This window comes from Grus americana, chromosome 21, assembly GCF_028858705.1.
Source record: "Grus americana isolate bGruAme1 chromosome 21, bGruAme1.mat, whole genome shotgun sequence".
NCBI classification, from domain to species: Eukaryota; Metazoa; Chordata; class Aves; order Gruiformes; family Gruidae; genus Grus; species Grus americana.
In genome coordinates, this window is record NC_072872.1 from 3,374,807 (window position 1) to 3,402,699 (window position 27,893).

At 40.0% G+C, this 27,893-nt stretch overlaps 1 protein-coding gene across 2 annotated transcripts; it reads right to left on the minus strand.

Annotated features, from left to right (window-relative positions):
* Nucleotides 1-133: 133 nt before the first annotated feature.
* TNFRSF8 (TNF receptor superfamily member 8) lies at nucleotides 134-27,763 on the minus strand. 2 transcript variants are annotated; one of them, XM_054801009.1, is made up of 14 exons: nucleotides 27,579-27,763; nucleotides 26,968-27,056; nucleotides 24,101-24,247; nucleotides 23,408-23,617; nucleotides 13,771-13,861; nucleotides 10,796-10,921; nucleotides 10,211-10,366; nucleotides 10,016-10,109; nucleotides 9,307-9,587; nucleotides 8,984-9,094; nucleotides 8,375-8,422; nucleotides 7,232-7,257; nucleotides 5,193-5,400; nucleotides 134-3,738 (listed from the first exon to the last, which is right to left on the minus strand). In XM_054801009.1, exons 4-14 carry the CDS (start codon nucleotides 23,477-23,479, stop codon nucleotides 3,494-3,496), a joined length of 1,458 nt encoding a protein of 485 aa, XP_054656984.1. In that variant the 5' UTR covers nucleotides 23,480-23,617; nucleotides 24,101-24,247; nucleotides 26,968-27,056; nucleotides 27,579-27,763; the 3' UTR covers nucleotides 134-3,493. The 2 variants fall into 2 exon arrangements, with proteins under 2 accessions (XP_054656984.1, XP_054656985.1); XM_054801010.1 differs by lacking the exons at nucleotides 13,771-13,861; nucleotides 23,408-23,617; nucleotides 24,101-24,247; nucleotides 26,968-27,056; nucleotides 27,579-27,763 and adding an exon at nucleotides 11,479-11,606.
* Nucleotides 27,764-27,893: the final 130 nt, after the last annotated feature.

Below are 27,893 nucleotides of genomic sequence, written 5' to 3' on the forward strand. Positions count from 1 at the left end.
TCGGCTGATAGCTTCCTAAGTTTTGAATGGCTCTCTTGCAAAAATATTTTTTCTGCAACTGATACATGTACTGAAATTATCAACAATGAAACATTTACATGTCAGACAAGAAAAGTGTGGCTGTGGCTTAAAATCCATGTAATTTTTAATTCAAAGATTACCAGCATCATTAAACTAACCAACTATAATACATCTAGCAGGTTGCAATGCATATGATTCCTCTAGAAAGTTCCAGTAAAAAAATTAATTTATATACAGAGCTGAAATATACAGTTAGCTGTCATTACAGAGCATCCTTTAACAACCACAGCCAGGCGAACATGGTTATTCACAGTACATGGATACACAAACGGGTGGTGTCTAAAAAGAAATAAAAGTTCTTGTATTTTTCTAGAATGAAGCCTACGCACAGGAAAACAATGAACTACCCTGACTGGAAGTGAGGAAATGATGACCAGTATTTGTTCTACTCAGGTTTTTTCTTCTTCCTGGCATTGCTGTTTTATGTCAGTACTTGGTGACTTGGCCTTCTGTTGCACAAGCAGCACAATGTTAATTCTGATTCCTTCTTCACCTCATGTAACTGCCACTGACATGGCAATATCGATAGCCAAACGAAATTTCAACCTGAGCATTAGGAGCAGCTTACCTTCTGAATGAAACAAAACAAGTACATACACAGAAGTACATAGAAAGGATTCACTAGTCGCCTCTCTTACAAGATTCAGTAGACAAACTAAAATATACAGTGGCAGCAGTTGGTTTTAGAAATTATTTCATGTTCTGCACTTGCAGAGAAGAGTGGAATTCAAGAAGTAACTAACAACACTTGAAATTACAACCAGTTTTCAAATGTACTACAGGTAGAGTATCCACTCATGAAAGTCAGTGACTAGATCTCATAATGCTGAGATTCTCCCACTCCATCTCTGGAGCTGTGGTTCCAGGAAAGCATGGATTTCTTTGGATTTGTTTCTTCAATCACAAAATCTTGATAACATAACCTTCCCTTACATTGTGAGGCTTAATGGATAAACAAGATCCAGTGGACCTACTACATGGAAATTTTCAAAAACCCTTTGATGAGGTTCCACACCTAAGGTGGTATAAAAAACTAAGTTGTCACAGGACTGGAGGAAAGGTCATTTTATGGATTTGCTAAAAGGTTACATGATACAAAAGTTATGGCTGTTTAAAAGGCAGGAAGGGAAGAGCACAGCATAATGGTAAATTTTCAGGATAGAGAACAGTTAGTAGTGGGGATTGGTGGGGCCAGTTCTATTCAATATCTTCATCAGTGATCTGGAGAAAAGAGCATGCACACAGTGAAGGCAATACTGAACTTCTCCAGGTAGTTAGATGACATATAGAAGGCAAATAAAGCCAGCAGGAGCCCATAAAAAGGTGGCAAATGAGCTTCTACAAAGATAAACACAAGGCAATAAATACATTTAGGGAAAAATAATCTAAACCTGGCATACATGGTGCTGAATTTGCATCTGGCAGCTATCACTCAGAAAAGCAATCTTGGAGTCATTCATAATGGTTCTCTGAACTCATCTGCTTAGTGTGCAGGGGCAGCCAAAAAAAGCAAACAAAATGGTGGGCATCATCTGGAGAGGTATTGAGAACAAAATAGAAAGTGTCATTTTGCCACTATTTAAAACCTTGGCCCACCCCTCTTCTTCAGTGCAGTGCATGCTTCTAGCCTCCAGATGTCCAGAAGAATGTAGTGAACTCAGAGAAGATCCGGAAGAGATCAACTAAAATGACCAAGGCAGTGGAGCATCTAACTTACATGAGAAATATAAAAAGATGGGACTTCCGCTTGGAGGCTGAGGAGGATACAATCAAAAATCGTAAAAGTAACTCACTATTGCACTAAATTCTGTAATACGAGAACTAGAGGCACTTGCTGAAATAAGAGGTCAGGGGTAAAAGTACTTCTTTACCCAGTGAATGGTAACTGTCTGTTGCCACAGGTGCTTATGGAGGCAGATTGTACCAGGAAATTCAAAAGAGAGAAGAAAAATGAATCGCAGTATGAGTGAACGCTAAAGGTTGGGGCAAACTCTTTAACATCCTTAATCCAATTACAGCTGACGCTGCAGAACTATGAGGAATGCAGACAGCAGATATTAACCAGGCTTATGTGCTCTTCCTAAATAAAGTCTCTAACTGTGACTGTCAGAGATAAAATGCTGGGCTCGTACTACTAGTCTGGCACGAGAAGGTGGTTTTTATGCCCTTATGTTCCTTTTGTGTGTTCTAAGACAAAAGACGCTGAAGTTGCACAGCTGTTATTACCGTACTCTGTCCAGGGTAAAACTACAAAGCAAAAGTAATTGTTTTTGTGGTTCTTTTTTTTTTGACTATTAAGGCACACTTTGTCATCTTGTTCATTTTCCATTGTCCTGTGCAAAAATATAGTCAGCACTATCACATTTACAGTTATCAAACAAGCAGCATGAAAGATTGAGAAACAGCATAACACAAGCCAGTTGACCACAAACCCGATTTTTTTAAAAGAGTAGATATGCAAATCAGTGTCACCATGATGATTACGAGCAATTCTAAAACAAGTAGATATTAACAATATTATAGGAAATAACTGCTGTGCCTGTTTTTCAGTCATTCCTTTTCGTAGAAAACTAGTTTATCTTCTTTTCCCTTTTTACAGACTCCACAATGGGCTAAACCCATAGTTCATCCAATATCCAAATGTTCAGCCAGTTTGGCTTCCATCAGAAGAGGCCATTTTGTACACTTATCAATGATTTGAAGTAGTCAAAAACCATGAATCAGACTTCAAAACTTAGGAAGAATGGCCTAAAGTAGAGTGGACTTCAATTAGTTTTATTGTCTTCTGTTTTCTGAGCCTGTGTGGCACCTTTTGATCCTATTTCCTCAAGAAACTTGAAGCCCACAAACTTAAGAGTTCTGTTTGTGTTAAGGAAAACTGCAGTTATCATTACTTTCAGTGAAGATTTGAAATCTTAAGCAAAATACCAGATGATGCAAAATATATGACAAAATTGGAAGTATTGGTAATATTGGAATAGAAACAACATATGAAACATGGCTGAGTCTCAAGCTTAACTTGGAATTCTGGTCAGATTTTCATAGCTAATAGAAGTAATCAGACATAGTTTTCAATCCGTTCCTTTAAGCAGAGAAAGCAAGCTGTAAAACTTGAGTTGGCATCCAGATGTCTTCTGAATTTTGTAGCTTTGATTCAAATTTGTTTCCAACATGATATTGGAAGAAAGAGGGAAACAGAAGTATTTGACATCAGCTATGAAGGCCAATGGTTTGGATGATCCTCTCATTTGTTAGATGTAGGTTCTAGCACTACTTGTTTGAATGTGTTTCAGTGGTTTACATGAGTTTTCAGATAATCTAAGGCACTATGCGTTTACCTCCCTTATCATAGATTCAGGCTTAGTGTCACACTGGATGTTTCTGTAGCTTCACACATCCTCCCAGTGGGTTATCATTTTTCAGTGGCAGTAGTGGGGTGATGAAATTCCTTTCCCTCCTCTTCCACAGGAACCATTACGTCGTTCCCTGGAAAAGACTCTGTTTCCTGCTCTGGATAGTGCATTGCCACTTCCTCTTCCATGTTCTTCTGGGCATCATCATTACTTTCACATGCTCTAGCAGCACAGTTCTTGCCACTAGGCACTTCTGAAATGGACCCCACAATAACAGTGTCGGCCTTCATGATGTATATTTTTTCTGAGGAAGGAAAAAATAGTGCTGAGTGTAGTTAACGATCACTGCTGACCCTAGAGATGGTTTCTTTTCATGCAAATTTTTTATTTGGGACTCAGTTTTTCCTTTTTTTCCCCCTCTCTGTTCTTTTTTAAAAGTCAGAGGCATGCAGGTCAAGCCCATCACTGTGAAAACACAGAATTCACTAACCTGTGAAAGCTTTTAGAATTCACACATTATAAGCTGTCTATTTCATTGTTTATTCATAAGGTGCTTTTAATTTTGAAATCAAAGCACTGAAGATACTAAATGATACAGAAAGCCTGCACATTTTGTACTACATTGTCTGGTTTTTGGACCACTGTCAAGGGGACTCTGGGCATTTTAGATCAAGTAGATCTAGCTCCCATGTGATGAAGCCACTATGCTATAGCTACGACCACAGGAGAAAGACGAATTAGGAAAGGCAGTAAGATATTCACAAGAGTCTGTTAGAAGCAGCAATTAATCGGGATCTGGAGAAGATAGATATGGAGAATCCAAGGTTTATGCTCCTGCTGTTTTGAGAAGCAACGATACCTGCATTAAAAGCAGCCTTAGGGCAAGGATCAGCACTATACAGAAATTCTGGGTAATTATCTGGGGTCTTAGGATCAGCAAAGAAATTAGTTTCTTTCCAGCAGAGAATCAACTACAAACTTTTCTGGGATGGAACCTTGCATCCAATTTATCAACCCTACTCCTTTACAAAAGGTAAATAAGGTGTTTGCTATGGCTTGGACCACTACATTTTATTCAGAAGGATGCTGCAGATCAGATACTGTAGGTTATTGTTCACAATTGCTCAGAGATATTTGGGTATGGTACATGAAATCATCACATTGATCCCAAGTCCATCACTTTCAGAAAAAATGGAAAGGGTATTTAGTAAGGAAAGGTCAGCTCTAGTAGTACCAAAAAACCTCTTTCAAATAACCTCAAAATTGGATTTGGAAACATTGCCAGAATGTCTCATGTAGACTGTGTCTCAGGTAACAGTTCTCCTGCTGTGAGTAAGCTTCCTTGCCTGACTTTATCTCTTACACTGGTCAAAGACTATATGGGAACATATGGGAGATGCATTCCAAGCTACTACTGTGAAACCAAGAGAAGAAAATGATAGCTTGAGCCATGTGAAGTACAACTCTCATTAAGTATTACAGTATCATTTTCCAGCTGGCATATTTTGGATTTCAAATTTCTTCTGCAAATGTACATCTTCTGGAATGAAAAAGAGGAAGAGCAGCAAAGCATTCTTCTGTCAAGTTCGTGACTAAGGCAAATGTGAAAATAAGAAAGGGTTCCAGAGATTCAGCCCCAATATTTGTTAGAAGCTTTGGACACTTTGCAGCTTACTAATAATCTCAGAATGACATTATGTGCCCATAGTTGAAAAATTGAAAAGGCAAGAGGGAAAAAAAAAAAAAAGCAAGACTCACCAATTCGATTATTTGTGTGGTCTCTCACTCGAGAATCGATGGGGCAGTCTGGGGCATTTCCATTGCTCTGTGTCACATCAGTCAGACTCAGATCAGGACTATCTGCTTTTTCTGTGCTGGAGACCAAGTTATTGTTGGTTTCCAAAGGGAGGATTCTGTCAATTAACTCCTTCTCTTCTGGCCCACTGTCAGCAGTCAGTATGATCTTCTGCCAGTACAAAGCAGAGAGTAGAAGTGGGGTGAATGTAAAAACAATACTGTGAAGGTCTACAGAATCCTTCTGTGGCAGTGAGAATAACATAATGTACTTCCTTGGACCACTGTCACAGGGAGTAAAACAAATTCCAAAGTGCCTACCTGATATAGGAACTTAGATTTCTTTGAACTAGGTTCCTGCATCACTTAAGGCCATATTTAAAAATAGCATTTCTAAGCTAAATTTACAGATTTTCAATGACATTTGCAAGAATGTACCTCACTTCCACTGAAATCCAGTTTCCTCGATCTGCTTAGATGCTTTGGTAAATTCCACTGCCTTGTCTGCAATTTATATGCCAATGAACCTTTGTAAATCCACTTGTTTGTCATTTTGACTTTTTGCCACAAGTCTTACACTGTTTGCTCTGTTGCAGAGTCTGCTATGCTGTAATACAGCAGCAGCTGCATTTGGGGGGGGGCTGAAGCTCAGTATAACATCAGTAAGAAAGACAGATGCTGCAGTTAAGAATTTTAAGGGATTTGCTCAGAAAGATCTTTAACAAGATATTTTTCATATTTAGTTGTGAGATAAGTATCAGAGGACAAACCTGTACAGATGTGTAGTCATATGGTGAGAGAGTCAAACAGTCAAAACTGAAAATATATGGTTTAACTTCCTCTTAGATTTTGCAAAGACCTACCAGGCTCCTATGGAAGAACAAAACAAGCCAGAGGTTGAACTTCAAAATGGAATTGCCTCAGCAGAACCTCAGGTAGGAGAAACAAGCTCAGGCTAGTTATTATGTGAAGAACTAATTACAAACAGTCTTTTAAACAAGGAGCCAGAATCTGAGAGAGGCTAAAGGTTCTGCATCACAAATTTCTGATGATTCCTAGGCTCTGTTTCTGTTTCCATAAGGTTGGAAAAGAAAGAAACCCCATCATAGTAAGATTTTGAAATGTGCAGTTTAAAACTGTTGCTTATGTCTGACTTGCTATGAAAGTGGAAGCTCCCCACAACTCAGGAATTAGCAATGACACACTAAAATTATGATAGCTGACTGCAACCAAATTTATTAGAATTAGTATTTTGTATGTGTGCAGATGTACAACTTTTAAAAGCAAACTGATTTTTTTTTAAAAAAAGGAACAGTTTAAAGGGTGTTTTAGCAGATATGGCCATTTAAAGATAACAAGCCTAATAAACTGAGAAGACTCAGAGGATGAAAGCTGCAATAATTTCAGTGGAAGTGGGGGAATCAGAGCTGTGATGATTTCAGCAGCTGAGGAACTGCTTTCTGTTGTTACCATATTGACTGATACTTGTCTTGTTCATCTGCAAACTATATTGTTAAACCAGAAGCTGGTCCTGATGTAAAGTCTTCCAGACAAACGACACCCACTGCATACCCATATTACAGTCATGCCAAATCCTACAGAGAGGGAAGGTGACATGGATGGAGACAGAAGAAGAGTACAAATCCCACTTGTGTGACTGGAGCAGTAAGATAAAATGGGACTGACAAAGTTCTTCCAGAAGGTAGAAAAGGCATGTTCATCCTGTGATTTTGGATCTTGTCCCATGAACGGCATAAAACCAAGCCAAATATTCCCTTCACAAGCAAGATTGGCAGCATCACATTATTTAACATCACATTAAACACAGCCCAAGATACGGAAGTTGCAAGTCCTAGTAGATCTCTTCACTGCACCTAGAGGATCACACGTTGTAGAGGAAAGTCCAAAGAAAAAGGCTGGCACACTTTAACAGGACATTTAAAAATATAATTATTTACATTGGAATGGAAAGTGATCTGGTTTGGAATATTGCTCACACTTACTGCGCATTTGTTCACTAGATCAGAACCTGCAATGGAAAGAGGAAAAAATATCAGAAAAAAATTCACAGCAATCACATGAATGTTAATATTTGCTCTGAAAGATCACCTAGTCATGTCCTAAACTACTCTGCTGCCCAACACACCTGCATTATGTTTTCTTTATCACTGAGGGCACACTTACATGACATGGCTGAGGTGAATCAGCAACATGTTGCTGCCACGACTGTGAGGTCCTGCTCTCCCCAAAGCCCTTTGTGGCCATCCCTATCACTTTCCCCACACTCCAGCTGGTATTCATCTAATGAAATGATGAAGTGATTAAACTTTCTAGATAAGGAGAAGACAGGCTTGTTAAAAAAAAAAAAAAAAGTAAAAAAATGTTAATAACTTTCTACTGAATTAACAAGTTGGATCAGTTCATTGTGTGGTCAGATGAATATTAAGGGGATGGGATCTTATGCAAGGATGGAGGAAGGGAACGCTGAGGAAAGAAGAAAGGTGGGAAGAAGGGAGTGTACAGCATCCTTCTGCTGTACCATGAAGCTAGACAGGCTCAGACATACTACCTAATTTCTCACTGACATGCAGCCATCTTTATTTTCAATGCATCAGCTCTATAATGCTGCACAGTAACAGTTTTTATTGTGTAAGGGAAGTGAGGAAGGAAAAATTTCATTTTCAGAAAATTAAGCTGTGCACAAGAGGTGTTAAATCATATCCCTGAATCTAACACAACAGGAAATGTAAGTGCTGAGAGGGGATTAGTTAATTGGGCAAAATGTGTGTCCTCTAGGGGATCTGCACAGGTTGCTATGGCTAACACCCACTTTTTTTTGGAACACGCCTCCCACATTTGAGTGGCCAGAAGTTAATTGGGCGTAGTTCCAGTAAAGCCTCCCCTGCACTGACACCAACCGTTCAGGTGCAGTGGGAAACATGTGCCATCTAGTGGCTTGTCACATCCAGAGCCCAGGGCAGACAACAGGACTAGCCCTGTGCATGTCAGCAGAGACATTTGACATGAGCAGGTTCCACGTTTTAAATTAAAATTCCATAAAATAAAGTTCCATATTAAAACTATCCACTTATTCCACTTATTCTTTAGACATATGGACTACAATTTCTGGTCCATCAGTCACTCACCTTGAGATTTGAGCCTGGATTTGTGTGAAGTGACGGAATGCAGATGTGCTGATAAAAGAAACCATTCATTTAGCAAAACTCATCATGGAGTGTACAGGCTCTAACAGCTTTAACACACCCACAGGTCTACAATCAACCTACAACGTGCACATCCCGCTTTCTACAAAAGAGGGAATGTGGTTCCGCAGGCACACCCCACATGTAACTCTGGGCAAAGCTACAGAGAGTCAGTATCAGTAAAAATCACTCTTCCTCTCATGCTCAAAGTCCAACCCTACCACAGGAACCAACAAATACTCACAAAACATTTCAGGTATAATTTAATTTTAGTGTCTGTGCTGAGAGAAGAAACTACTGCTTACCCTTTCCCCACCCAGCTTGTAGTATCTTCCTTCATAAATTCACAGCTGCTTCAATCTTTCTCTCATGTTCTCCAACAGGCTGCATAAATAGTTTGCCTGGAACCCTTATCTGGCCCACCTTCACCAGGCAGTAGTAAACATTCTCTTCCCCAGTGACCTCCACAAAATTTTGGGATATTTGAGTTCCCAGCTGGCATATACTTGGAGATCAAACAGCATGGTATGTATTACAGCTTTAAAAACTCACGCTTTCCTTTGAGGATGAAGATCCGCTTCTTGCAAACCTTCCATTTCCAAAATAACAGCATGCCCACAAGTAGCACTACCACAGAGAGAACCACTCCCCAAAGAACTAGACCTATAGCACAGAAAGGGAAAGGGAATATAGGAAAAGCTAAGAAAAGGCAGAGGGGGAATTATTAGTAGATCTATGTGTTTGGACATAGATCCATGGACATAATTTCACGAGTCATATGGGATTTGCAGGAAGCTCCCACAGAAAAATTGCATTTACCAAAGATATATCCAAATAAAACATGCTAGACAGAGTAAATGCTTTATCTTTGTTACCTCCTGTTGTTGTCTCCCCCTTGGCTGAGGTGGGAAAAGTGCCAGCCGGAACTTTCTCCTCAGGAGTTGAACTGGGGTTTTCAGTTGTTGTGGCACTTAAAAGGACACTAGCAACGGTCACCAGATTCTCCTCAAACCTCCTTAGGTCAGAGTTCTTTGTTTCATTGCTGAATCTCATGGACAAAGTGCTTGGGGTGAGGTAGGTAGGCAATTGGTCCAGACAAACCTGATCGTGTGTGGCATTTCCTTTCCTTAGTGCTACTTTGTTTAGCTCAGCACAGCTAGGGAATGAAAGAGAACAGTGTATCAGTGCTAGAGGAAACTGCCATGGTACAAGAGTATTTCCTATATGACAAACATCCCTTTTGTCATTTTTGTACCACCTGCATTTATGGCTTTCAGTGAAAAAGTCATCAATCACCTCTGTGGTCATTCTTCACCTGGATGCAAACCTGACACTTACGTGCATGTGTAATTCCAGTATACTCAGTAAACTGAGGCAAGAGGGATTCCTTCCTTCCTTCCACCAGTAGAGAGCTATGTGACAGGTATAAAGAGAGGCCTTCTAAACTCTGCACTTAGGCCCAAAGCTATCCCATTGCCTCTAAGATAAATTTGTATGCTTTGCACCAGAAGTGACAGGTATTCCTTTTTGTCCTTTATTAACTTTAATTAATTAGTTAGTCACTTTAAAGAACTATGGCCTTACTTCGTGTGGGGCTTGCAGATGTCAGTGCTGGAGTTTTGATCAGAGAAGGTCCCAGAAGGGCACTCTTCACAAGTAACATCATTTGTTGAGGTGCCTGAATAAAAATAATGACTGAGGACCGGCCAACCAAAATGCATCGTGTCCAGGCCTATGGCCAAGACAGGAAAGGTAAGCTAGACGGGTAGGAATTCCTACCTCTGACTTTGACTCCAAAACCAGGCTTGCAAATAGTGTGCTGCTGGCATCGTATGCAGGTGTTCAGAACAGGGGTTTGACAGAACAGGCCTGGGCGGCACTCACACACGCGGCTAGAATTGAAGGAGCAGGGCTCTTTCTCCACAAGGTCAGATTCTGTGGGGAAGAAACAGATGCGGTAACAAAGGATCACCCTGCAAGGAGAAGGCAAAGCAGGGGCCAAAGCTCAGCAACATCAGTTCAAAGGCTCAGGAAGCAGAACAGGCTGCTGGCACTCTTTGTGATGGCAACTTAAGTCATGAATAATTGGAGAAGCCTGTAGACAATGGCTTGTAATGTAAGACAGAAAGCAGAAATCCAACTTGGATAGCATTGGATGAGAGAATTTTTAGGTAGTCCCAGGTCACACAGGAAGCAATTATATATATACTGATTATATACAAGGTAGCATTCTGCTCTCCAAATCAGTAACTAAGGATGGATAATTTTGCTGCTGGAAATTCTAAATTAATAAAATATAAATAAAACGTAAATAAAATATACAGAGAGAATATAACTGTGAGGTATGTGTGAGGGAAAGCAAACCTTTTGCGCATGATACACAAGCGTCACATTGTGGTTTTTGAAATGCTTCGTTCACATATTGTTCAGGTCCACACCTCATGCAGTCTTCATCTGGGTCACTAGGACATGCTTTCTTTTTAACATAGCCTGGAGAAAGAAAAACAAAATATGCAGGATACCTATTCAGAATCACAGGAGACAACCATCCTGAATTGTTCTTGCATGCTCATTTACCTGTTTGACATACTACCACAGTCTTCTCTTTGTACCTGCCAAACATAAGCTATTCATGACTCTATGTCTTGTAATCATTTTCTAGTGACTAGCTTTTAAAAACAATAACCAGCTAGGAGTATGGGAAAGGCTAGGACAGAAGCATTCCTACATGTTTCAGCTCCTAAAGCAACAGATGAGGTATTCTACCACTGGCCATAATGCCAAAGAAATTAGAAAGTGCAGTGGTTAGCTGTGACCTTATGGCCTTGCCAGGAGGTGGAAATAACTACCAGAGGATAAGAAACAGCAGCAGTTGCAGAAGCAAAAGGAAAAGCTAAAGCAGCAACACAAAGACAGGCAGAGTTGCATGTTTCACAGGTGGAAAACAGAAGGAGGGAAACAAATCCCAGTTTCAGCATCCAGCCTGCATCACCCAATCACAAAGAGTTAACCACAGGGAGGATGAACCTGGCAGGGAAATAACTCACCTACAATGTATTTTGGCAAGCATGATGTAGGAGTGCAGGTAAAAACAGCTGTGCTATATTTGGCCCACTAAATACCACCAGACAAGCCTGAACCACGTCACTCCCACCTCCTCAAAACTACTTGTCTGAGACTATTCTTTTCAAGGTGGGGGCTGATTGCTCAATCTCAAGCTGCACACGTGTACCTGCACATGTGTGTCACTTTCCCCTTCCTCCCCCAATGACCCAAAAGCTTTAACTTCAGTTATTTGAGACTTCCTGTACACATGGAAGGGGGGGGGGGGGGGGGGGGAATGTGTGCCCCAGGTGCAGTAGCTTTGAAGCTTGCCTAACAGTGTCTTCTGGTGCTGTTCTCCACTGATTGTGTTCATAGCTCAACAACCAGACAAAAGCCTGAACAATAGGAATACCAGCTGCAATCACCTGCACAGAAAAATGTACTGAAAGTAAGTCGATGAACTAAGTGTTTTGTATGTGCGTTCATTCACTCCTGAGGATTTGCTGTTAAATGTGGGTGGGAAATTGTCTTGAGTGTTGGACTGCAGCACTATCTTGTGGGGCTGGATATCTGATTTAGAGTCTAAACCAAAAAAACCTTCAAAAAACTAACCAAACAAAAAAGGTAAAAAACCATAAGCAGAATAAACAGAAGTGAAGTGGAATACCAACTTCTGCATAACATGAGCTGTTCTAGCATATGTCATTATTTCCCATGAAAGCCTCTGTTCCTCCCCCATCAAGGAGGGAAATATTTTGTTCTGTGGTGACAGAAAGAAAATATTCTTCTGGTATCCCAGGTATGAAGTCTCATTTTACCTGCACAAGAATTAAGTACATGAGAAGAGATGTGGCAACTGTAGAAATTGATTAGAATGATCTTTTGAGGTTTGGTTTGAAGTTTATCGTGAAATTGAACTTGAAATTAACTTTGAAACAGAGGATGGCTTGCATGTGTGCCAGTGTGCTCAGACTGAAAGCTGTACATCTGTGGGGTGGAACACCAAGGAAAGAAAAGCCAGGCTGCATCAAGAATTCAAGGTGCTCTACTTTGATGAAATGGAATTTTAGAAAAGTTTCTCTTTCTTTGCAGTGAGGAGTTGAGTTAGTAGCAGATATAAACAGGTTATTGCTTGAAGGAGTAGTGGAAGATTAACATGAAAAAGGACTCTTATGAGTTTCTGTTGTGAAAGATGCCCTGGAGGATGTGAAGAGATGTCCAAGACTGACATGAGGATGGGGCAACAAAATTAGTTTCAAAAATAAGCAGAGGTGAAATGATTGAGACTAGTGGCTCGTTACAGCCAGATGTAAATCAGATCTCTGCTTTTCACAAGACCTCACTATGACATCTGTCATTATGGGAGCTTTTGCAAAGTATGGTTTTGAAGGAGAAAAGGGACTGGCTTAGGGTCAGATCCCGGCCCCTTTTCTTCTTTTACAGGACCAGTTTCTCCATCCCCTGGTCTTGCTTACTTAGACAACTTTTGAACGATTCTAGTGGTGTGGCCAGCAGTACAAGATGTCCCAGTTGGAACCTCAATGTAACTGCATGCAAATGCTAGCAACCAAGTGCTAAACCCCTCTATTATTAGAGCACAAATAAATGTCAAAAATTTCCTTTCAAAAAAAAAAAAAAGAAAACGAAAACATTTCTATACAAAGAGATTGACAATGGTGAAGTACCATAAAATGCCCCACTCACTGAGGGGCTTTTTGGCCAACAGGGGGAGTTTCAGACATTTCCAGATCTCGTCTCACCAAGGTGTTTCCTGCTTCTGACCTCATGCGTCTCTGAGTCACAACTAGCTTCCGCAAAGCACGCTGTGTCCCCTGACAAGGGGCTGTTCCCTTTCTTATGCGAGACACTTCCTAAACTGTTTTGACGATGAGGATGATGACAGGTTTTCCACACCTTCATTTTATATTTTTTGTCTCTCATCAGAATCTTATTTAGCTTAATTTCACTGTGCTATTTCACACCCTGAGGCAAGTTGAAATGAAGTCTTAGCCCTGCCTACTTCTAGCTACTTCAGAGTGTCAAGTCAACAGATAAAAAACACATTAAAAATTCTAGCAAGGTGTCTTGTTTGCAATTTACAGATTGTTTGCATGCAGACTGAACAGGAGCAAGGCAGCGAGGAACAAGTTCACATCTGGATCCACACTAGATAGTGATTAATGAAATTTCACTTTTCTTCAGAGACAAAATACAATTCTGCAGGTACACATGGTTCCTACTATCTCTACAAGAAAGGCTCCCTGTTAATTTGACTGAATTAGAAACATACTGACCTGAGGGACACTGGTAACAGCAGCTTTGTGAAGTTTCATCATAGAACCAATTCTCAAGTGTGTCACAGGAACGAGATGAGGTTAATGATGTCTAGAAATTGAAACAGACAAAAGACACAATTAGAAAACAATTAGTTCTGTATTAGAGGAGAGCCTGGTATCTGCCTCAGGTGACGGTAGCTGTAGATAGTAAGGAAAAGCCTACAGCTTTTTGAAAGTTCAGGTATCCCCAAAGCAACTAAATTACTATTGCCCATATGCTTAAGCAAAGATTGTGATAGTCAGTGTATTTAGCAATAATTCAATATGTATCTTCACTCAGCATGGTCTTTTATCTGAAAGTCATTTAAACATAGGAATGGAATACGGTAGCCCAATCTGTGTATCAAGCATTTCAGTGCTAAGAAACCAAGTCCTTGTTTCATACAATAAAAAAGGTAGTGGCACTGCTCTACAAAAATGTTTTTCAACCAATGCTCCAAACATGCTTTGAAACCTAGCTGCAGGAACACTAAGATCACTCAGAAAAGCTTGTCTATTAGCCTGCAACTCCTTTAGAAATCTTGTAGCAGTTAGCAAATTAAAAAAAAAAAAAGGCTAAAAATCACTGTTCTGAAATGATTAATTTGAGATAAGGATTTTTTAGAAAATAAAACAAAAGAATCCCTACCATCTGTAACAGATTTCCAGGTCTGTGTGCACTGGAATAAGAGGTGGTGTCATAGTCAGCATCATCTAAATCTAGCTAGATTGGCTGTAATCCACAAAGATAATTCTTGTTTGCAGCAAACAAATATTCACACAATGAAGCCCCTACTTAAATAACCAATCCCACTTCTATTGCGAGTGAAGGTGTTCAGGAACAACCTTTGTTTTGACTACATAACTGATACTTGTTTAGTTAAAAATCCCACGCAATAGTTCCAATATTAGCTTAGAAAATGAGACTCAGCTATGAATTGTATCAAGAAGCATATAATAAGACTTCCTTTTTGTATGGCAGGGCCATTACATGCTCTGGGAAATTACAGTGCTACGAGTTTTCTGATGAGAAAATCTGATTTTTTAATTTGGCATCTCCCTTAATAATCCCCTAAAAATGTTGTTATCTGAATTTCATTTTCAGTATTTGCTAGAATGTATAAATGGCATTTTATTGTAAAGACTCAATCAGTAGATTCCCCAGAGATTTTCCCACATGACACTGGTAGAGCAGCCGAGTATTTCAGAAAACCTACATCTCACTTTCTGCAGATGAATTTCCCATTGGCCTTTGAAATAATACCTACTGTCTCCTACTGCCTTTGTATGCAGTGCAGACAGAATCTTATAACCTAACCAATTTCACAGCTGTATTCTGCTGTTTAATACGCTGGTTTTTTCACAGCAGGACCATAAAACACAGAAGTTATTTAACTTGCCCCAGGTTACATCAGAAAACAGGAACTTTCAGTCAAGGAGGAAATTAACAAAAGGACAAGAAATAGAAACATATTGAAACCATTAAATTTCATCGAGCTCCAGTAATAGAACTGCGAAATCCTGCCTGACACATTTCTGCACTAACCACTGGGCCACACAGCCTCCCTACAAAGCATTTTTTCTAGCTTGCTGTATAGAGGAAATAGCAGATGTCTTGCTCAGCCCAACTCAAATCAAGTTTACAAATGTGCACCCTGTATTTTTCTTTCCTGAAGAGGAAGCCCTAGACTGTAGGAAAAGGAAGTGGAATCTCCTCGCATCTGCATGGAGAAGCACCCTGGTTTGTCAGCCACTCTGAGACTAAATTGAATAACAGGAAATGACACAACGAGACTAGTTACTAGACAAGGGTCATTCAGGAGTCACTTCAGTGATATGAAGGGAATTAACTAGTTTTATAAAGAAAATTTAAGAAACAACAGCATCCTGGCTGTAGCTAAGTCATCCTGTATTCGTTCCTCTGTAAGAGCTATGGGAAGTCACAACAAAAAACCTGATCTTCTCCTCTTGGTTCTCCTGGGCAATCAACTCTGGCTGCAAATTAATTTTACATCAGGGGAAGAACACAATTCTTGAATGCTTTATGTAGCACATATGCTTACAGCTTCTTTAATTGTCTCTTTCAGGATTTACATAAAAGAATAGTGCCTGTGTAAAAGTGTGAGGGATAGGCTGCTTTTTAAAAAGTTACCTTGTCTAAAATACTGAAATCACGAGTTTAGGATTAGATTCTGCTCCTAGTTATAACACTGCAAATTCTGGTTATGAATTTGACCTGATGTGATAAATTACTGCATGAATTATGCATAAATACTACACAAATTATGAAACTATACATACAAGAGTACTTTTTTCCCCCCTCCCCACAAGAGGGCAGCTATATACCACAGCCAGCTACATAATACATGACATCCACAGCTTCACCGCAAATGCTGCTTTCAAGTAACCAGTTACGAGCACAGCTTTGCAGCCACCCTTACTGTTCACTGACCCAAGCCCAAGGTCTTCTGCTGTAAAAGGAAGTCATTTTAACAAATCATGACACAATTTCTATGGTTGAGAAACCACATTCTGAAGACCCCACAACTTCCAATCCATAGCTACTCACAGAACATGTTAAGAGTTGTCATCTGTTCAGTTGAGGTGTTTCACAAGTACAAAACTTCCTATAGATTCCTTCAGTGATAAATAATGTAACATATCGGTGCTCAGCATCAGTCATCACCTCCCCATTCTATTTTTTCCCCTCTAAACCCTAAAGCTGTTTGATTCCTACTGTGACCTGTAATAGCAATGCAACGATGCAAAGTTCTGCTCTTAAAGCAAGCAGAAAAATTGGCCCTTTGTAGACAGCATACTTTAAGGTAAGGTCATGAGTATACACCAAGTCCCCATATCTTTAGCACTTCAGTCTTAAAAGCTCAAAATAAATTATATAAGCAAAACTGGTAGTGTGGAAAGGCAAGTGTCACTAAAAATGATATGGGCTCTGCTTCTTAACTTATGCAAGGCATTTTTGTAAGCTAAATTTCAAGTTTTCATGCATCTGGAATAAAAAAAAAATCTTGCAGTAAGAACCCACCAAAATTTCCATGAGTTTTTGGGGGAGTGAAACTAATTTGGGCCCAAAAGCAAAGAACATGCCTTGAAGAAATGGCAGAAGTGAAGGGCCAAGGTCTCAAAATGTTTTAAGTCTTCCATAAAATGATGGTGCCAACTAATTTGCTGCAGAGGTTTGATTAGGCTACTTTTGGGAAAAGCATGAAGGAAAGTCAGACATACAAAGAGAATGTAATTTTCATTTTTCTGTCTGTGTAATGAATATCAGAGTAATAAGTTAACTAAAACAAAAGATAACCAGCCAAAGATATGAAGTGAAAAGGGAACCAAGGTGTGCATTATTAGTGGGTAGCAATAGGCCTAAACTGAGGTAATTTATCCACTCAATGACTGAACATGTGAATTACCTCAGTTTCACCACCTGTAACTGCTCTTCCCACAGGTAAAATACCACCTCCAACATCTCACCTACAATTAGGGAAATTAGAGTGCAAGTTTGCAATAAAACATTGGCTTGTTTGACCTTTTATTTTGATGAGCTCAGTATTTCTTATTAGGAAGAGATTGCTGGAAGCAATTCACCAAGAAACACAGGGAATTCTAGATGAAAAATTTTCCAGTCCCAACCCTTTCAAGATGCAGTGCTTCTGGAAAGGTATCTTATGCATTTTCTTGATTTGACCATCATTTTAGATATCTGTGTATAAGAAGACTCCAAGTGATAGGATTTAAGTGTTTGGGTTTTTTTGTGCCTTAGCTGCTGGCTACTCCTTTTTAATGGCAGAAATCTAGACATCAACCATCAAATCCATCCAAATTTGGAGAAACTACAAAATACTTAATATGCATATTTGTCTTGCTACTCCTGGACAGAATGATGACTGAGTGCTGGAGTTACGAAATATTTAAATGCTGATTAAACTATACTGTTAAAAAGAAAAAAAAAACAACAAACAATTAGTGGCTTGGCCAAAAAAACATTAGATTTCCACAGAATTATGGAAGAAACATATGTGCATAACTTCTCAGAAATTAAGGTTGTTGAACCGACATGTTTATCTTCAATGGCAATTTACCATTTCTGTATAGTCATAGCCTACTAAAAACTGCAGCTGGAGCACAAACCAGATTTCTAATCCTCACCTGGTAAATATTGAAATTACTTGGGTGAACTCCTGTCATCAAGAGTAGTCCAGTACTGAGCTTGGACACCCAGGCTCAACCCTGTATAAACCCACAGCAATGTGACAGTGAGGCCACCACAGACCTGAGGGCAGGAAAAGGCCCTGTAGCTTCAAGGTTGGTGGTTCCGTTCCTGGCTCTTAGATGTGTTACTTTAAAGCCTTTCCTTGTTTGGGTCCAATGTCTATCTACAATTATGGATATTTTTGTGGTGGTAGCACCAGGGAACCCCAGCCAGGCTCTGTAGGGCACAAAGGATATACTGTCCCTCCAGTCCCACTGGGTCCTCAGCTTTGGATTTACTTGCTTTCATCAAATCTTGTCCCAACTGTTGCCAATGGTGCTGCAAACACTTCTTATCCTGCCAACACTTGCAGTTCAACTGCTAAGGGGAGGACAACTGCTATCAGGCTAGGTCAGTCTGCTACAGCAGAACTTACAGTTTACATTCTCTCTAGCTTTTCCAGTGAAACATAAAAGCACCTTTCCATTCAAAAACTTGGTTAAGCAGTTTGCTCAGGAGGACAACATATGCTGTTTTTAATCAAAACAGGCAGGGGAAAGGCTCGTTGTCTTCTAACACCGTGGCTACAAAGGAATCTGGAGACAGCACAGAATGATCCTGTTTAGATGAGGGAAATTCTGAGAAAAATTCCCACCGACAGTAGCAGCATTGATCTCCCCAGCACAGATACATACTGTTTTGAGCTGTATAGACCTGTTTTGAGCTGTGTTACCAACGGCTGAAAACGTGAGAGCCTGCTACGTACTAGGTTTCTGCTATTGTGACTGAGATGATGGTAGCCAACAGTGGAAGCTTTTAAAGAAAATGTCTCTCTTGTCAAGCCTTAATCAGAACAGGGATCACCTAAAAGAAGGGAGGGAACTACAAGGGCAGTGATGAGAAAAGGGAAAAAATCATGTAAAAAGTGGTACTTTATCATATGAGGGCTTAGGAAGAACACAGCAGGAAGGAAAAGCACATGTGCCCTTACTGGTCTCATTGCCAACAAAAATCTCAGCATTAAGACATTTCTAATATATTTCTGTTTGTGAGTGCTTGGACAAAACCAAGCATTATAAAATATAACATACATGAGGTTTAACTACAAAATAGTGAAAGTCTCCTGCCTTGGACCATTATCCGATTTGTTAGTATGAACGTAAGTTAAATAATCCTTTTTTAATGGTGGAAATTTAGCTCTGTCTCTGAAAAAAATACGAACTTAATTATTTTGACTCTGGATTGTGTGAATATCACTAATAAAACTCATTTTTCCAGAGCAAAACCAGTTTATTTAAATTAAGACTCTGCTAGGCAGAAGCTGAAGGTTAAGGTTTGACTTAGCAGGTCCTAGTTGCTCATAAATAACTCTTGAAATGAAAGGAAGGGATAAAGCAAAGGAGATAGATGAAAGTTTCATCCTCGCATTACAAAACCTCAACACTATCACCTTCTTACAAAAAAGCATCAGCTGTGAGTGTTGGAGTGGGAGGTTCACCTTCTTGGCTCCATGGTGCCTGTGTGTAGAGGCCTACAAAAAAGAAAGCACTAAGAAATTCTCCACTTACAGTGTTGCCCATTTCTCCTGGCTCCAGTATGCCTCTAGAAATTGTCAATTAGCCAGTGCGAGAAGATTCACTGCATCATTTTTGCCCCTTACTACTTATTTTGTAGGGAAGGATTTGAGTGTAAGAACTTTCACTTCTGCCCCATTCCCTCCTCTGCTTCCTGGAATGCCTAGAAACACTGAAGAGCGTGCTATAATCCATACTCAGCAGCAACTAGCACGTGGCTTTGCTTCATTAAGGAAATCTCCAATAAGTTTTACACAACAAACTCTTCTCACCTCTGCAAAGAACAGAATGAAATGCAGTAACCTCAAAATCCTGTTTAAGTAACATTCAAAGTATTTTTCTCTTTCATCTTTTGATTGTCCCTTGTCCTTATCCACTCTTGTCTGAATCTCAAGACAGACAGAAACAGAACTCACATTCTGCCAGGGAAATTCAAAATTCTAGCACAATTTCACTTTTTAAGGCATCATTTCCTAGTGTTTCCTGAGGAAAAGAGAAGGAAACGTTGTACATTTCCCTGTCCCCTCTCCAAATGCTAATCCAGTCTCAATGAAGAAATATAAATTTTATCCCAATGACACACAGTATTGCCGAATAGTACTTAGTTCTGTTCATTAATGCGTATTACAAAAAAACCCTTTAAAATTCAAGGAAGATCACAAAAGTATTGGTGGAGGAATCCAGCTGTGGTGGACAGTAGGTCTTTGTCCTTCCCTCTGATTCTGAGGAAACTCTGAATGGATGGGTCTGTACTAAGAATGGATTAGCAAAATGGGAATGTGTGTCTATTACAGCTATGCTAATCCTGTAGCTCTTTGCCATCCAAGGGTGCAATCCCACCACCCCTCTCATGCCTGCACCTACACTTCCTTCCCCTCTAACTCCTTGATCATTTAAGACAAAGCAATTGTGTTTCCAGAGCATGACTCAGTTCCAGTTCATTCGACTGAAAACTCTGCTTTCTGAATTTGTGAAGTTGGTTTTCAGGAGGTTACTGCAATGAAACAACTCACTCCATGGCTGCACAGTCACTTGCAGTAAATTCAATGCAAGGAAGGTGGTGGCACTGTGTAGCCAGGAGCAGGGCCCCCCTTTGTGTGACAGGTCTCTGCTGACGGGCACAGCTGTAATGGGAAACCTCACAGAAATTATTATTTCTGCATCTGCCCACCATATCAGAATTGATTTGATTTGGATTGGACATGAGGACACAATGCAGAGTTAATGCTGCTTTATGCCAGCTGTAGAAGAACAGATAAATGTTTAAACTAACAAGAAGGTAAGCTGGTGTGGTAAGCAATCGCCAGTATAGCAGAAAACCTGCTGCTACAAAGTTAATCTGTCCACATTTTTTTGAACATCTTTGAACAAGCCATTAATCTATATCAGACTAGTAATTTGTATCTGGTTTTGCTCTAATACAAGGAGTTCTTAAACTGGATTCAGTGTACTGTTCAACTGGAGGGAGGCAGAGACTGAATTTCACTGATTTTTCCTGCATGCACTTCAAATAAAGTTTTTTGATTTAGCAGGAGCTGGAAAATGTCTAGTGAAAGAAAAGACCACAATTCATATCCTGTTCAGATTGCTCTGTAACAGGATGGCCAGGCATCCCTTGGCTTAGTGCTTTCATTGACCTATCAGGCCAATCATATTTTTCTTTTTTTAAAGCACTGCATATCAAGACCAAATTAAATAAAGCAAATGTATTTGATACAAAAGCATTTGGGTTTCTCGGTGCTTGCTTCTGAGAATTTGTTTTCGCAAATAGGCTTTTTGTACATCTCACTTTCCTTGTATCTACAAACATATTTGCTATTCCAATTTAAATAACGGCAATTGTAAAGACAGTGCTGAATTCAGTGGGCTACTCTGCAATTCAGTCAGGACAAGGTTTGACTCATTTATTTATGGTCTTTTGAGCTCATAGAGAAAAAGTGATGGTGAGGCAGAGTAAGAAACCAGCTTGCTACAAATGAGCTGTAAGCCAGGAAGAAAGCATATTACGGTAAAAAAAAAAATAAATCTTCTACCAGCGTTGGCTATTCTAGAACTGACTAATACTGTAGCAAAATAGTTGACTCCCTTTCAACCTTCTATCCAAATTCTGACAGTACAAAAGAAGCTGTTAATCTAAGACTTCAAGTAGTCAAGCTTCATCTGTTTGACAGTAAAGACATTATTAACAAGTGAGAGTTAGGTGAATATTAAAACAAAACCCAAACTGTGGATTCAAATGAGGTGGAATATGCTTTAAAATATGACCAATAAGCTGTGACTTGCTCACAATAAGCAGCATCACTTGTAGTCCAGTAGCAGTAAAAGCAAATGTTGTTGTGACGGAGGCAATACGGAAAGACAGTGAAAAGCCAGTTGCTTATCCCAGCAAGATCCACATATTTATTCCATATAACTGATAATTTTGCAGTGAGTCTGAATGTTGACAATGAGTATCAGAAAACCAAATTTTCTCTCTGCCCCTTTTATTTTGTGAACAAAACACCAAAAATTATGTCAAATAGCAAAAATACCATCTTTTCTCTAATACCTTTCTCCTAAAGCAGTTTGCATTCAGCAGACCAGACAAGCTTATCTGAACACCCTCCTAAGTACTCCTCAAGTGTGGAAGACTACAGACTCCAATCCAATAGAACAGCGATCCTTCTGTACTTCAGGAAGGAGACAGCGGCAGGACAGATAACCAGGGCGATGCAGAGCAAACTTGCAATGTGGGAGGGGAATTTACAACTAAAGACTCAAGGGCAGACTCCTACTCTTACCAAAAGAGCCAGGAGGATCTTTTTCAAATGTCTATGAAGAGGATGCAGGACTTGGTTATTTTTCAAAGATCAAATCAAAGTCAGTTTCTTGTAAAAAATCTCCTGACAGCCCAAGTGATGTGCTATATTATTAATTTACAATGTACAGACAGGTGCCTTAGGCTAGTATATGCTCATATTTCCACTGCAAGGGAAAACGGCCAATTTAAGGATCCAACACAGTGTGCAATTACTCACCTACTTGACTTTACCTATGCAAAGACCCTCTGCAACTGACCTTTTTTTTTCAAACGTGTGTGCATAAGCATCAGCCAGGGAAATTACCTGGATTTATGCCAGGTGCTGAGGGCTCGTTGACATGTGATGCACTAAGGAGGAAGGGGTGAGGAAGGGGGAAGGGGGGGGCGGGGTGGGGTGGGGAGCAAACCCACAAGAGGTGATATGATCTGAGTGGGGAGCTAACTTACATCTACAGCATCAGCTGAGTGCAACTAGTGGGCTATGTCTATTTTCAGTCAATTTGATGCAGAAATAATAGCCCATTCATGAGGAAGCCAGTGTCAAGAATGGTGGGCGGTTGTAAAGAGGAAGGTATTTTATTGTTTTGTTTGCCTTTACAACTTTCAATTTGCCAGCCCTGACTCACATCAGCAGAGTGAGCAGAAGCCCTCCGAATCAAGCTCTGCAAGGAATGTGCCTGTCACAGAGCACCTGGCCATCCAGGCAAAAATAAAAGCCACTCACCCAAACAAACAAGAACAGTCTCCCACCCCTGCACCTGGAGGTGCAGTAACACTAGCAATGCCAAAAAAGATGCAGATCATAGCTCCTATCCCCTGCTCCTGCCTGCAAAGTTCCCAGAGAGGGCAAACTCTTCTGGCTGCTCTGCTTTACACCTTTATCACCCTGTGTTGCACAAAACCTGTTTCTGTGGATGCCCACTACCCAGCACTCTGCCTATGGGCAGAATAGCCCTGCAGCCCAGGGTGCCCCCACACCTCTCCAGGATCCTGCATCCTGAGGGGCTGCAGGATCCTGGTGCCACCCTGCCTTACCTGTGGGGCTGTCTGGATATCCTGGAGAAGCAGCAGGAGCCACAGTCCCAGTGCCAGGCTGCAGGCAGCCATCTGCAGTGGTGTTAGATCTCCCTAGCTCCCAGCATCGCAGGTTATACAGCCAGGTTGCTCCTCCCGGAGGCTGAGATCCTCCCAGGGTCCAGTCCAGTCTAGCTCCGTGTCTGTTCATTCAGTCCAGAGCCATTCCAGCTGTTCAAGACAAGCAGGAGAGAGGCTTTGAGACTCAAGCAAGCTGAGAAAACAATTTAGAAGGAAGGGGGAGGGGGGCTGCCCAAAAAAGAAAAGTAAAAAAAAGAACAAAACAAAACCGCGTCAATCACTAGTCCCAGAGCTGTCGGGTTTCTGTGAGTCGGTTGCATGCATCAAGGTTGTTACCCACGGTACACGGCTGGCTGTGCAGAAACACAGGCTCCTGAGTCATCTAGGCTGCCCTCAGAGCAGTTCACCACCCCAAAGCCTTGGCCAGGCATGAGTCCAAGCCCTGCCCTGTCCATCCGCCACACTCTCAAGAGCTGCAACCAAACCTCAAGAGAGTTCCCAGTAAGAAACACTCATTTTTTTCAGTACAGTCATTTTACTCCTGTTTGGATGAGAGTGTGAAAACTCACAACCAGCCAGGGTGACTCCGCAAAGGTTTAGGCTTTACACATTGCCCTTTAAACACCAACATACCACAAAGCATCCTCTTGAGAATCCTTCTCTTTCCTCCAATCCCATTTGAAATCAATTCCTGTTGCTGCCAATCATCCCTTGGACTGCTACTCATCATTTCACTCACTTTCATTTGTTACTCTGGATAATGTTTTTTGGCTCTGGTGCCTGAAAAGATTTCAGTTGGTTTAAGGTATCACAAAGCTTTCTTATCTGCCCTAAAAGTTTTGTCAAAAGTAAAAGTTAGCCACTTCAAAAAAGGGCAGATTGCCTCGAAAACCTCTCTGAGGTGCTCAGGAAAAGAATGAGAATTTGAATTCTCACACCCATGTTTTTTTGCTTCTCACCCTTATCAGCAAAAAGAAAAACTAAAGAAATGAGAAAAGATTGAAAGTCAGATAATAGATTATTTTATTAAAGACCCACAGCTACCTCACTGCCATCACAACAGAGTGCCAAAGATGAGAGCATTCCACGGGGACCCTGGGATGATGTAAATATCTTCATTAATTCACAGCTGTAACTCTTTTCTTTTTAACTAACTGCCTCTATTTCTTTCTCCAGAATACCATCTTATAAAACCCAGGCATTTTCAGAACTTTGCACACTGTGTATTTGACATATAAATCTAACCTCCTTTCTTCACTCTGTCAGGTTACTTCTCAGTTTCTAAGCTCTCTAAGCTATAAAAGCTGATTGTGGTAGGTATGCCTTTAAGGTCTAGAGACAACTAAGTATTTGAGTGTCCAAATATTACATTCTTGGTTTTCCTAATTAAATAATAAGCTAGGAAATATCTTAATCTTGTGTAATAATATGCCATTAGGCAATTCTCCCAATTCATGAGTGCAGTTTCAAATGACATAGTAGTCAGGACAATTGGTGAGCTCTGTCTTTTTTTTTTTTCTTCCCCCCCCTTGTTTTTTTTTCCCTTCCTTTTTGTTTGTCTGATCAGCTCCTGTCTAAGCTTTTCTAGCAAAAGGACAGGAATTAATGTAAGACACAGCCTGGAAAGTTTAAGCCTCTGTAAGTTATACTGCTGAGGTCAATGCATCTGATACAAAATCTAAGTATCTGAGTACAAAAAATCGTGTGAAAGACTTTCCCAGGACTGGCAACAGTGAGAGTTTTCTGCCCTGTTTTCCAGAAAAAATAAGACTGAAATGAGCATACTGAGCATTTTGTATATATATGTATGTCGGTTCCTTTTTAATCAATGGTGTCAATTTTTTAACCCATTGGATAACTTCAATCTAATTTGTCTGAGGATGCAATGTCATTAAGTTTTACAAAGTTTCATGGAAGAAGATGACTTGGATAAAGAGGGAAAATTCTAGGAACACTCTCACTGGGGGAAAGGCTGCAGTGAGAGACTAGTGTTAAGATTCCATCCCACACATCCAAAGTGAAACCAGGCTTCCCAGCTGCCATCCTTCTTAGAACTTCCTATTCTTAAATTCATTCTTGATTGAACTAGATATTTAAAAGGATGGGAAGTGGAAAGTGCTTATTGTTGCTGCTGGCTTTTCGAAAAGGCTATTACATCACACAATGCTATTACAAGTCTGTAATAAAAGCAACAGCAATGAAAAGGGTGAAGAGGTGGTGTGTGATAGGAATGTTCCAACCTGCATGCATTTTTAACTGAATGCATTAATTTCAGACTTTGTGTGCTTTGAGTCTAAATACAATGAAAGGGGCTTTCCAAAAGAAGTCCTGTCAGTAACTGGAATAAGCACCTCCGTTTTATAACAAACCCACACTACTGTTCTCTAAATGTTGCCCATATTTCCTAGAAAATAATACTCTATGGTAATATACAAGAAAAAAAAAAAGCAGAACAAACACAAGCAAACAAACAACCCCTATTTCTCTGCTCTTCTATCAGAGGACAATGCCTATCAGAAAAAAAAGGGGAAAGCCCCAATGAGCATTCGATTATTATTTATAATGCCGCATCTGTCTCTAACATCTGAATCTCCTTTTGATTTAGGTGTTAAAGGTAGCAATACCCAAAGACAAGGTTGCTTGGCATTTTCTATTTTAACTAATTTAGTTAATGCTGAGCTTAGCTAATGCTAGGTAGTTTTTACACTGAGTATCTGATCTGTGCTGATCATCTGTGTGTGTGATGTGGAGCTGAGGTGGAGGGGATCAGAGAAAGTCCTGTAAGCCAGCAGTTATTCATATGTCACTTGATACCTGGAGCAAAAGAATGCAGAAACCCAGCTAAGCCATGAGGGAAGTCTCTTTAACACATGCCCAAGACATTCCTTCAGCATTGTCTATTCATTGTGCTGCTAACAGTGACAGCCTGGTAAAAAAAGGAGTAATAGAATACTACAGAAGTAACATTGTTACACATGTGCTCAAGCAAAAGTATTCATGACATTTTCTGATTTTGAAGTGGCTGATTTTAGTCTCATATTGTAGCTTTAGCATGGTTCCTTGTGTTTTTTAATATGTATGTTCAGTTAATATATATCTAGCTGTATCAGTGAAAAAAAACACCGAGAGTAGTGTCATCTCTAAACATCTGTCAAACAGATAAATGAGACCACTGAATTTAAAAGGATATATATTAAAATAACCTTGTCTAAAATCTGTATTTCAGTGTCTGTCAGTGTTGCTATTTCGAGCATTGCAGTACACTGATGAAAATCACTAAACTCTTGCTACGTAACTAGATGAAACAACAGCAGACCCTAAAATTTCACTAGGAGTCTCAGTAGTACCAAAGGCGGTGCTTGTTGGGATACATACTACATACTATAGGGGGTACAAATGAAAGGTGGAATTCTTAACAAATTAAAAAAGAAAAATGAAAGCATTTACTGTAATAAAACCCAAAGAATCTCATGGTTAAAGGAAGGAAAATAAGTAGTCACCAAGAATGACTTTCCTGACACCCCTCTTGATCCATTCATGCATTTTAGCCATTGAAGAGCTCTCTTCCTGGGGATCTTGGAAAGCGGCACTGTGGTAACAACATGCAGGGAGAGCATTCAGGATCCCAATGATTTTAGGCACTCTAAGTGAAGCCAACATACTAAACTTCTCTGGAAATCTTTCAACAGCCCAAAGAGAACAGATGGGAGGGAGGGCAACACTTGTGCAATGTGATCTCATCGAGAAATAGCACTTAGTGAGCAAGCAATCACAATTTGAACTAGCTGTAGCTGACAAAGTATTTGAACTTGTCTGAATGTGTAAAAAGGAACAAAATCTCATTTATCCCAAGCATGCCACAGATTGGCAAAATTCTGTCCCTCTCTGCCACTCTGGTACTGATACTTATTTTCTGGCACGTACACTTCTCTTATTCTTAGTATTAAATATTTGTCAATCCATTTAATTATGTCCCATCAATCAAACCATTCTGCAATACGTTAAATACATTGCAGGTGCTCTTGATAACATAATTTGCGGAGCTATATTGATTTAGATTGGTATTTATCAATATACATATCATTTACGTATTTATCTATATATAATTTACCTTGGTATACTGGTCCACTGTGATCAACAAGGAAGATGCTATGAAGCTCTTGTTGCATACTTGTTGAAATGTAGCAATGACTCAAAACAAGAGTTCCCAGCAGGAAAAAAAATGGTTATAATGAGCTGGGGTCATAGTAAAATCCCAATAGATAGGGGAAATCCCAAGTCATTTCAGTAACTGTAGTCTCAGTAGATGGACATTCTCACAGGGTGTTTCTGTTCTCTAGTAAAAATAATAGAAAAAGAAACCAGTTTCCTTGCTTTATATAAAGTTTCATACATACACAAACCAGCAATCTAAAATAAAAGAACA